This window comes from Protobothrops mucrosquamatus, unplaced genomic scaffold (assembly GCF_001527695.2).
Source record: "Protobothrops mucrosquamatus isolate PMUCROS unplaced genomic scaffold, P.Mucros_1.0 scaffold1188, whole genome shotgun sequence".
Lineage (NCBI taxonomy): Eukaryota > Metazoa > Chordata > Lepidosauria > Squamata > Viperidae > Protobothrops > Protobothrops mucrosquamatus.
The window spans coordinates 74,054-84,651 of NW_015387400.1; the positions used below are offsets into that span (position 1 = coordinate 74,054).

Consider the following 10,598-nt stretch of genomic DNA (forward strand, 5'->3'; position numbering starts at 1 on the left):
AGTTTTTTCTTTTAAAAAAATAGAGAAATGACTGACTAAAGTACTATGGAGCACCATATCCCAAAGGTGCTTTTTCATGAGGCAACTGGACTTTCTTGTTTTTTTTTGAAGACTTATTGCTTCTCATCCAAGAAACTTCTTTAGCTCTGACTGGATGGTGGGGGAATGGAAGGATTTATACTCCTTGCAAACAGCTGGTCATTTACATTATTTTAGAGAGTCGTTGAGGCCATTTGGAGGTTTATCTGTGTCATCAGGGTCACCTGAGTAGTGCAAATGGGTATGGAGCCTTCTTGGAACTGCTGAAAGGACTGTGATATAGACTGAAGATAGATGATGTCAGATCCCTCCCCCTTTGTTGAGAGAGGGCTGTTCAGTTTTGACCTAGATGGCCTCTTTGACCCCTCTTTCAAACCAGCGATTCTCTCTGTCCAAAATGTGAGAAATCTGCGAAATAGTGGCCATTGTCTTTCAAATGCAGATGGACTACTGAATCTAGTCCTGATGGGTTTGTTCTCCTATATTGTGTCGTGCGTTTATGAAGTGGTTGTTTTGTTTCGCCAATGTACAGTTCTGCATAGGGCTCTCTGCATTGTACTGCATATATCACATTGCTCAGTTTGTGTCTGGGTGTTTTATCCTTGAGGTGGACAAGCTTCTGCCTTAGTGTATTCCTGGGTTTGAAGTGTGCACATATGTTATGTTGGCTGAAGATCCACCTGAGCTTTTCTGATATTCCTGCAACATATGGAATGACAACATTGCAATATTTGGGCGTACACTAATTTCTCAATGAGCTGTTTTTGTTTTTTTTTAAGAATACTGCATTCTAACCGCTGCGACATCACGGTTCATATTGAATGATTGAATTGAACTGATTGATTAAATTGAATAATTCAATCAGTCAATACTGAATAATTCACCCTACTTTCTCAAATCTTCTATACAAATGGTTTTTTTCAGGTCCCATCATGACATATATAACATGAACAGTCCGTAACATTTTCTCTCTGGTGGAATCTAGGGTGTAGAACAAATATGTTCAGGGTGACCACATTTTAGGAAAGAGTTCAAAACAGATGTGGTTAAAGTTTTAGAGTCTTATTTTGTCCCCTCTTTGATTATGTGATTTTTAAGGTGTATATATATAAAGTTTTTTTCGGACAAACCGGTCTGATTGATGCACCTTGTTTTTTGTAACTGCTATACTGCAGTTCTACTATTATGATCACTTTTGCCTTGCAGCCCCAGCCTAGGAGCGTTAAGCAGGCTCAAGTTGCTACTGCGATACACTACAGATTCAAATTTCTTTTTGTTGACAAAGAGTTAAAGAATTAAATGGGACACTAGAATAGCTATTTCGAGCTTTTTAGCTCTCATCAGCTAGCCATACCCTTATCTTCCAGGGCAACTTTCCGACCCCTTGGGGTCACCAGACATTTTTTATATATTTTTTTTAATTGCTACCTTTTGGCATCACTTTGCAAGGATAAGCCCATGCATATTGTCCCTTGTGATCCTGAAGTGAGGATGGACCTAAGGAATGTTTAACTGTAACTCTCTAAAGTTCTACACCATCCAGAGTCACTTTCTTTGAGATGGATGGCCATATATACAGGTAGTCCTTGATCTACCGCCACAATTGAGCCCAAAATTTCTGTTGCTAAGTGAAATATTTGTTAAGGGAATTTTGCCCCATTTTTACAACCTTTCTTGTCACAGTTGCTAAGTGAATCATTGTAGTTGTTAAGTTAGTAATAGGGTTATTAAGTGAATCTGGCTTCCCCAATTGACTTTGCTTGTCAGAAGGCTGCACAATGGGATCACATGACCCTGGGACACTGCAATTGTCATAAATATGAGTCAGTTGCCAAGTGCGAATTTTCATCACACATGGTATAGGGTTTTCATCACCCATAGTGTCAACTTTGAAAATGAGCATGGCTGCAGCCACTTTCCCTACTCATTTCCGATTGACACATAGCAGGGAGGGAGGGGGTTTACCAGGTGCTTCGCTAGAATAAAAAGATTTTCTCCTGTGGAAACCAAGGTCATTGGCTGCTCCCAGGACTGCAGGCTGGGCATTTTGTGAAAAGCCCACCAAGAAGATGTATTGGGGAACGTAGTATCTTGCATAGCTTTAGGAGTGGGATTTCTTAACTTTGTATTGGGGATTGTTATGTGTCTATTCAGACTTGGTTTCACTTTTGATGTGCCGATATTTTGTATCAATAAACATGTTCTTTCAGGAACTTGCAAGCCTCGGAGTTCTAATTATTTGTCTCTGTCTGTCAGAACCATGACACATGGTATAGGGTTTTCTTCACACATGGTATAGGGTTTCCTGCCTGAGCAGGAGGTTGGACTAGATGACCTCCAAGGTCCCTTACAACATTATTTTTATTTTTATTATTTTTATTTTTATTTGTATTTATATTTATTTTTATTTTTTTATTTTTTTTATTTTTATTTTTATTATTATTATTATTATTTATTTTTACATGAACATGGGGATGCTGCAACAGTCATAAGTGTGAAAAACGGTTGTAAGTCACTTTTTTCAGTGCCATTGTAACTTTGAACAGTCACTAAATGGACCATTGTCAGTCGATAACTACCTGTATTTGATAGAATAAATATGCTTTTGGGAGAGAATATGGAAATGGCCATAGGTTTCTTATGACCATTAGTTCTGGCCACTTCCTATAATTTCCACTGAGAAATTATAGCCAAATATGTCTCCTTCAACCTTTTCCTATCAACATTTTTCTTCCAACTGCTTGATAATAACAGCGAGAGTTATCTCTAAGTGGGAAAATTCCCAAGAGAAATTAAGATTAAGGAAAGTTTCCATTATTCTGAGAGCTCTTAAACAAAGTGAGTTATCATATTGTAATTAATCTTAGGAGAATTGCGGGATTGAGTGAGGCAATCAGAATTCAATTGGCAGTTTCAGACTTTTAAACACCATTTGACTTTATAGTTTACAATACAAGTGGTCCTTGACTTACAATTACAATTGACCCCAAAATTGAGAGAATTTGTTAAATGAGTTTTGCCCCATTTAATGACCTTTCTTGCCACAGATGTTAAGTGAATCACTGCAGTTGTTAAATTAGTAACAAGATTGTTAACCAAATCTGACTTTCTCATTGACTTTGCTTGTCAGAAGGTCACGTGACTCTGGGACACTGCAACTGTCATAAATATAAGTCAGTGGTTAAGCCTCTCAATTTTGACCATGTGACCATGGGGATGCTACAATGGTCGTAAATCAGTTTTTTCATTGGCACTGTAACTTCAAATGATCTCTAAACAGAGGTTGATGCTCAAGATTTGTAAATCCTGAATACGTTAACAGCATTTGTTGCGATTCTTTTGTGTACAATACAATCCATAGTAAGAAATTAACTTTTTTTATAAAGGAAAGTGGCTTTTTCACCCCTGTATTTCTTAGAATTTATATCCCAGCTTTCTTCTTCTTTTTTTTATACACATTTTATTGTTTTTGTTTAATTTTTACATCAAAGTGCTCAGGAAAACACCGTGGTGAAAGGGTAATCAATCATAGCAAAACAAGTCATATATATATATAACTAAAATTAATACCTTAAAAATTCCCCCCTCTATTTCCTCACATGATATAACAAATTTAGTTTAATCTATTTCTTCTTAAAATTCAATCAATCCACAGAATCATCCCTACTATTACATCTACAAAAATCACTCCAGCTTTTAAGCTCCAGTAATTTCAATTAAAATATTCCAATTAATCTTAAACAAACATATTAATAAAATTTTGGGTATCCCTTCTACAACACACATATAATTCCAAGAATAACATTCTAATATTTTCACATATATTCCATCTCTTAATTTAATACATCATTAATTAATACCCTTTCTTCTCTTATCATAGATCTCTCTAATTCTTCTGCTATTACAAAATAGTTTTCTATATAAACAGTGTAAAAAAAAAAAAAGGAATCATTTCGACCTGTTAAGTAAAATTTAACTCTCAACCAAATTTCTTGTTGAGTGGCACTCAAAAGCTAAATAAATTAAAGGGGGAGGGAAATCATTCAATCCAAACATGTTTGTAAGACAATAAAAATATCCATAAAATTAGCAAATCTCAGAACAAACTGTATTGTGACTTTGACATGCTTGTCTTTTATTCTGCAAATGCTTGGGGGAGGCGAGGGTATCTAGGCAGGGGTGGGTGTGGCAACCTTACCCTGCATGGTGGTGAGAGGGTGGGGCGCATGCCCTTCCCATGCCAGGCCAGCCCCTGCAACCCCAGGGGAGGCATGCTGGGTGGCGGTGAGCAGGGTGTTGTGATGGCGGCTGGAAGGCTGAGCAAAGCAGCAGGTGGAGCGTGGAGGCTCGGGGAGGGCGGGTGCTGAAGTGGGCAGTTGCGTGCAAGGAAACAAAAGAAGGGTTTTTTGGGGGGGAAAAGGTCAATCATCAATTCCAACTTCTTGTGAAAGATCACAAAGTTGGAATTGATTGACTGACCTTTCCCCCCCCCAAAAAAAAAAAAACTTCCTTTGTTTCCTTGCATGCGGCAGTGGTGGCGGATCATGAAGGAAAAATGGCACGGGGCTGGGAGTCAGTTAAGGAAAGAAAGAAAGTTTCTGGGGGGAGCGAGGATTTGTTTCCTTACCTACCCTACTTGTTCAGAGGCCACTTTCTGCTTAGACACATTGCTCTTGCCAATGGCTCGACTGCCCACTTCTGCACCTTCCCTCCCCAAGCCTCCGGCGCTCCACCTCCTGCTTTGGTGGCTCTATAGGCAAAGCTGCATAGTTCTCTTCTCTGTCTGTAGCTCAGGGGTCCTCAAATTATGGCCTCAACCTCCCGGGCAAGCCATCCAATGATGAGGAGAGGGTGGGTGGATAGTGTCGAGAGCCCCAGCCAGTGGTGGGATGGTGAATTGGTGGAAGAAGATGGGTATTTTTCCAGATTCTCCCTCACGCATTCAAGGACGGGCTCGCGCTTTGGCCATGGCCCTTCCTCTCCTCCTCTTGCCTATTCACGTTTTTACCTCAGGGCTGGGCTGAGAGGTTTAGGCCTCGCTTGCAGCCTCGGCCTCGCTTAGGGCAGCCAAGCCTGGTGATGATGATGGCACTGCTGCTGCTGCTTCTGAGGCGCATTCCTCGCTAGGTGCTACAGAATGCGAGCCTCAGCCTTTGCCACTGCTGCTGCTGCTGCTGCTGTGCCAGCCAAAAGGAAACTGGTGCCACTGGTCCTCAACTTCACTCCCATCATCACCGAGGGACCCAGCCCCACTGGCGTTTGGAGTGGGGTTGATGGAGTGGGGTGCCAGTTATGGGTCTGGAGGGGAGCAAGAGAAGGGTGATATATTTGTGAAGGGTGGATGGGGTAAGAGAGAAAAAAGGAGGAGAATTTGCTCCTGGAAGGTTATTTTGGGGTTGTGTAGAACTGAGGCAATGAAGGGAGGATGCAGTCGGCCTTTGGAGGAGCATCGCGATCCATGAATGGGGATTGTGGTGCCCTCATCTAGGTGAAGCCCCGAGAGGTGGTGGAGCAGCTTGGAGTGCCAGAGTGCCAGAGCTGGTAGTTGAGAGAAACTTTATAGGCCTTTAGGGTCCAGGAAACGTTGGAGGAAGGATGGGGTCATTGGGATGTGCCTCATGGGAAAGAGGAATGAGGTCCTGCCAGGCAGGTTCTTCTGCCATGAGACAGTCCGTAATGCCAATCAAGGAGAATATTTCTGGCTCAGAGTTAAAATGAAGGGTCCCTTGGTGTGTGTGTCTCTGATGATGGTGGTTTTCTTGCAGACCTTTCAGGACCCAAAGTGGGATAATAATCTTTCATGAGAAGTTGGAATTGATTGATTGACCTTTTTTTCCCCAAAAAAACCTTCCTTTGTTTCCTTGCACGTGGCAGTGGCAATGGACCACAAAGGAGAAACGGCATGGGGCTGGGAGTCAGGTAAGGAAAGAAAAGCAGTTTCTGAAGGGAGCGAGGATTTCTTTCCTTACCTGCCCCACTTGTTCTGAGGCCACTTTCCACTCCGACTGCCCACTTCAGCACCCTCCATCCCCGAGCTTCCACGCTTCACCTGCTGCTTTGGTCAGCCTGTCAGCCCCCACCTCATTGCCCTGCCCACCACCACCCAGCACGCCCCCCGGAACTGCAGGGTCTGGCCTGGCATGGGAAGGGCACACGCCCCACCCTCTCACCACCATGCAGGTTAAGGTTGCCACCCCCACCCCCACCTAGATGCCTTGCCTCCCCCAATCATTTTTTTTTTCTAACCTGCCTTTCAGCTGCATCCCGTTTCTCTGTTCGCTTCTCAGCCTTTGCCGTGTGTTTGTGGGACTATTGGTAAAAAAAAAAAGTTCCATCAGACTTTCTAACTTTTTGAGATCTCATGAGATTAGAAAGTCTGATGGAACTTTTTTTATGTTTGGGGGAGGTAGGGGTGGCTACAGCAACCTTACCCTGTGTGGGTATTGATGCAGGTTGCTTATGGACAGGACTGAAGGCCTAGAATTGGGGCAATGGCACACATGCCCACAGAGAGGGCTCTGCGTGCCACCTCTGGCACGTGTGCCATAAATTCACTACTATGGCCCTATACCATTTCAGACAAATGACTGACCAGTATCTTCTTTAAAAGTTCCAGTGTTGGAACATTCACAACTTCTGGTGGCAAGCAATTCCACTGATTAATTGTTCTAACTGTCAGGAAATTTCTCCTTAGTTCTAGGTTGCTTCTCTCTTTGGTTAGTTTCTATCCATTGCTTCTTGTCTTGCCTTCAGGTGCTTTGGAGAATAGCTTCACTCCCTCTTCTTTGTGGCAGCCCCTGAGATATTGGAACACTGCTATCATGTCGCCCCTCATCCTTCTCTTCATTAAACTATACATATCCAATTCCAGCAACTGTTCCTTGTATGTTTTAGCCTCCAGTCCCCCGATCATCTTTGTTGCTCTTCTCTGCACTCTTTCTAGAGTCTCAACATTTTTTTTACATGCCGGTGAGAAAACTGGATGCAGTATTCCAAGTGTGGTCTTACCAAAGCATTGTAAAGTGATATTAACACTTGTTTTGTTTTTTATTTAAATTTCAGAACAAGAATGTGTTTGCAGTAAACCAAATATATGTTATATACAATCTAATAATTATATTGCTACTTAATTAAATAATGCTAATAATTGTATAAAACCATAACAAATCACCGTTTTAGTTTCCTTTAAAAAAATAAAAAATAAAATTCCTAAGTCCTAGAGAACCACCATCCGTCTCACTGTTTTGTCAAGAGCTGTCTTGAATTCACTGTTACGGATTGTGTAAATGAAAGGATTTAACATGGGTACAAAGCTTGTGCGCACAAGAGATATGACTTTATTGAGTTGAGGATCACCATGTGTAGAAGGACGCAAGTACATAATCATGTCTGCTGTGTAGAAGATGATTAGAACGGTGAGGTGTGATGCACAGGTGAAAAAGGCTTTGGAGCATCCAGTGGCAGAGGAAATCCGAATTATAGCAGCTACAATGTGCATGTATGATATCAGGGAAAGACCAAGGGACCCCCACATGAAAGTGGCACCGTAGACGAGACCAATTAGCTCTATCAGAGTTGTATCAGCACAGGCCAATTTCAGAACAGGTCCAACATCACAAAAGAAGTGGTCAATGATATTATCCCTACAATAAGGAAATGACCATATCACTACTGTTTGAGAAAAGATGATCAGGAACCCACTGATCCAAGCCACCAAAGCTAACTGAAGGATGAATTGATTGGTCATGATCGTTTTATACAGTAAAGGCTTACAAATGGCCATGTAGCGATCAAAGGACATGATGGAGAGCATGAGGAATTCAACCCCTCCCATGACAAAGACTGTAAAAAATTGTACCATGCAGCAAAAAAAACAGATGGTATTTTTACCCACGATGATATTGGTCAACATTTTGGGGACTTCAGCTGATGTGGAACAGATCTCAGCAAGGGAGAAGTTGAGGAGAAAGAAATACATTGGTGTATGGAGCATGGGTTCCATGATAACAACAAAGATAATTAAAGTATGCCCTAGAAGTGCTAGAAGGTACATCAGTAGAACTATGATACAAAACAGCATTGTCAGCTCACGTAATTGTGGAAATCCCACAAGAATGAACTCTTCAACCAACGTTGCATTGGCCATTTTCTTCTTTCCTGCAATAAAAAGAACCGTATGTAAGGAAAATAAACAACTTCCTGAATAAAGGATAGTGAGTCTTAAATAATATTTTGATATCCAGGATTAATATCTGAAGTTTCATATGAGAATTGTTCTTGCAAGCTCAAATTATTATCTTTTAAAATAAGGTATAAATAGTGGACTCACATAATTGTTGTCCATATATACTTAAGCTCAGAAGGAGAAAGGTCACTTCTGATTCGGCATTTTGCATTTTTCAAAATAATATTTAACAGCTGCAAACAATGCATGCTAGAAGACAGACTCTTTTATTTTGGTTCATGCTTCAGCTGGAAATGGAAGATAGAATAGAATGGAATAACAGAGTTGGAAGGGATCTAGAAGGGATTCTAGTCCAATCTCCTGGTCAGGCAGGAAACCCTATACCATTTCAGACAAATGATTGTCCAATCTCTTCTTAAATGATTTAAGTTTATGTAAAGATGTTACTATTTACATACTTCTTAACAGAGAAATATTTGTTGTGGTGGGGGAAAAAATGGAGGGAGGGATATACGGAAAAATGAATGCAGGTTTGAGTTTCTGAACGAAAAATAGAATATAAATCAGATAAATAATTGGATGATCTTTCCTGATTCCTTTCTATTATCTTCCAAGGGCTCAAATACCTGCTGAACTTCAAAAGGGAAATACAAAATGTTTTTCCTGCCTTTTAAGATGCTCTTCTCAGTTTACAAATGAGGTTTTGATCATTTTAATTACCTTCACAAGAACAGCTTTTGTGAAGTCATCACTTGATCAGGAAGTAACTTTTCTTCTACTGCATGAGTAGAAAGAAGTTTCATACACAATTATGGGAGAAGGTTGCTATCTTTTGCTTCTTAAGTTCATACCTCTTATCTCGTAGGAAGAATTATCCTTTGGGAGATAAGCTGCTTTTCTTAGAAGCGAAGGATGCAAAATTCAAGGCTGCTGGATCATCAATGGTCCAGACTACATCTTGAATGGGTCCTTAGAAACCTTCCCCCCTCCCCAATTCAAACCGATTAATACAACAGAAAAAAAAAACTTAGCATTGCATTCACAGGGATTTTATTTCATAGTATCAATATATCCATGACAGGAGTTTGAATCCTGACATGCTTTTCAAGGCTATATGTAATCTGGGGTCCCAAAACATCATTTGATTTATGGCTATCATTTCAACACCATCACCTACATTTTCACAATATCTATATATCATGGCTCATCTGTCTGTCTACCTGTCTGTCTATCTATCTCTATCTCTATCTCTATCTCTATCTCTATCTCTATCTCTATCTCTATCTCTATCTCTATCTCTATCTCTATCTCTATCTCTATCTCTATCTCTATCTCTATCTATCTCTATCTCTATCTCTATCTCTATCTCTATCTCTATCTCTATCTCTATCTCTATCTCTATCTCTATCTCTATCTCTATCTATCTATCTATCTATCTATCTATCTATCTATCTATCTATCATTATATATATATATCGTGTCTCACACAGTCTATCTTGCTGGTTAGCTATTTGGTTATCTATCATCATAGCTTCTACATGTAAATATTTTCTCCTTTGAGCACAGAGAAATTTGATTTTTTTCCCCTCACAAACATCAGTTTTACAGATATTGATAAGGGCAGATATTGATAAGGGCATCAGTTTTACAGATATTGATAAGTTTCCTCACAAACATCAGTTTTACAGATATTAACCAGGATTACAGTCCAAATCAAATAGATAATCTCTGTTCTTACCTTCTTAGCCACCACAGAATACATTCTGGAAACCATATTAACAAAGAAAAGCCTTACATATAACTTATATAGCTGGAAGGATTCCCCCCCCCCCCTTATGTGATTTCTTAACAGGCCCTCAGGGATACTGAAAGTGATGTAAAACTTTCCTTCAAGAAATGATAATTTTATAAAGAACTTCAGATACACTGGTGTACAGTGGAGGAGTGAGATTGATCCATTTTTTAAGAGTTTGTATCAAGAATGAATGGGAAATTAAATAAAAATGGTCTGACTGAAAAATGAGGCATAGGCACAAATTAATTATATTGAGGTTATTTGGCCTTTACTGAAAGACTAAATGATGATTGAATTGCAAAGAAATGTATGAAGACAGAGTGAATATGTTGAGAATAAGGAAAAACTGATAATGAAGTGGTTGGGTGGAACCATTGAGATCTCTAGGAAGAAAGCAGTGAAAAGTCTATAAAGAACAAAAAGCAAGGTCTAAGGTCTTGTATGGACATCATAAAAGCCAGGATGACTAACAAGGATAGTGTCAATAATTTGACTAGCAAAACAAAATATTTCCTTAAGGCAATTGAGTTCCAAAGAGTAAAACTTTATTGGATACACCATCTCGGAACTAAAGAAGCA

The 10,598-nt window shown here is 39.9% G+C and overlaps 1 protein-coding gene across 1 annotated transcript; it reads right to left on the reverse strand.

Annotated features, from left to right (window-relative positions):
- Window positions 1-7,255: 7,255 nt before the first annotated feature.
- On the reverse strand, window positions 7,256-8,185 carry LOC107291787 (olfactory receptor 6X1-like). The gene has a single exon (XM_015820822.1). The coding sequence runs from the start codon at window positions 8,183-8,185 to the stop codon at window positions 7,256-7,258; it is 930 nt and encodes a 309-aa protein (XP_015676308.1).
- Between the last annotated feature and the right edge of the window lie 2,413 nt (window positions 8,186-10,598).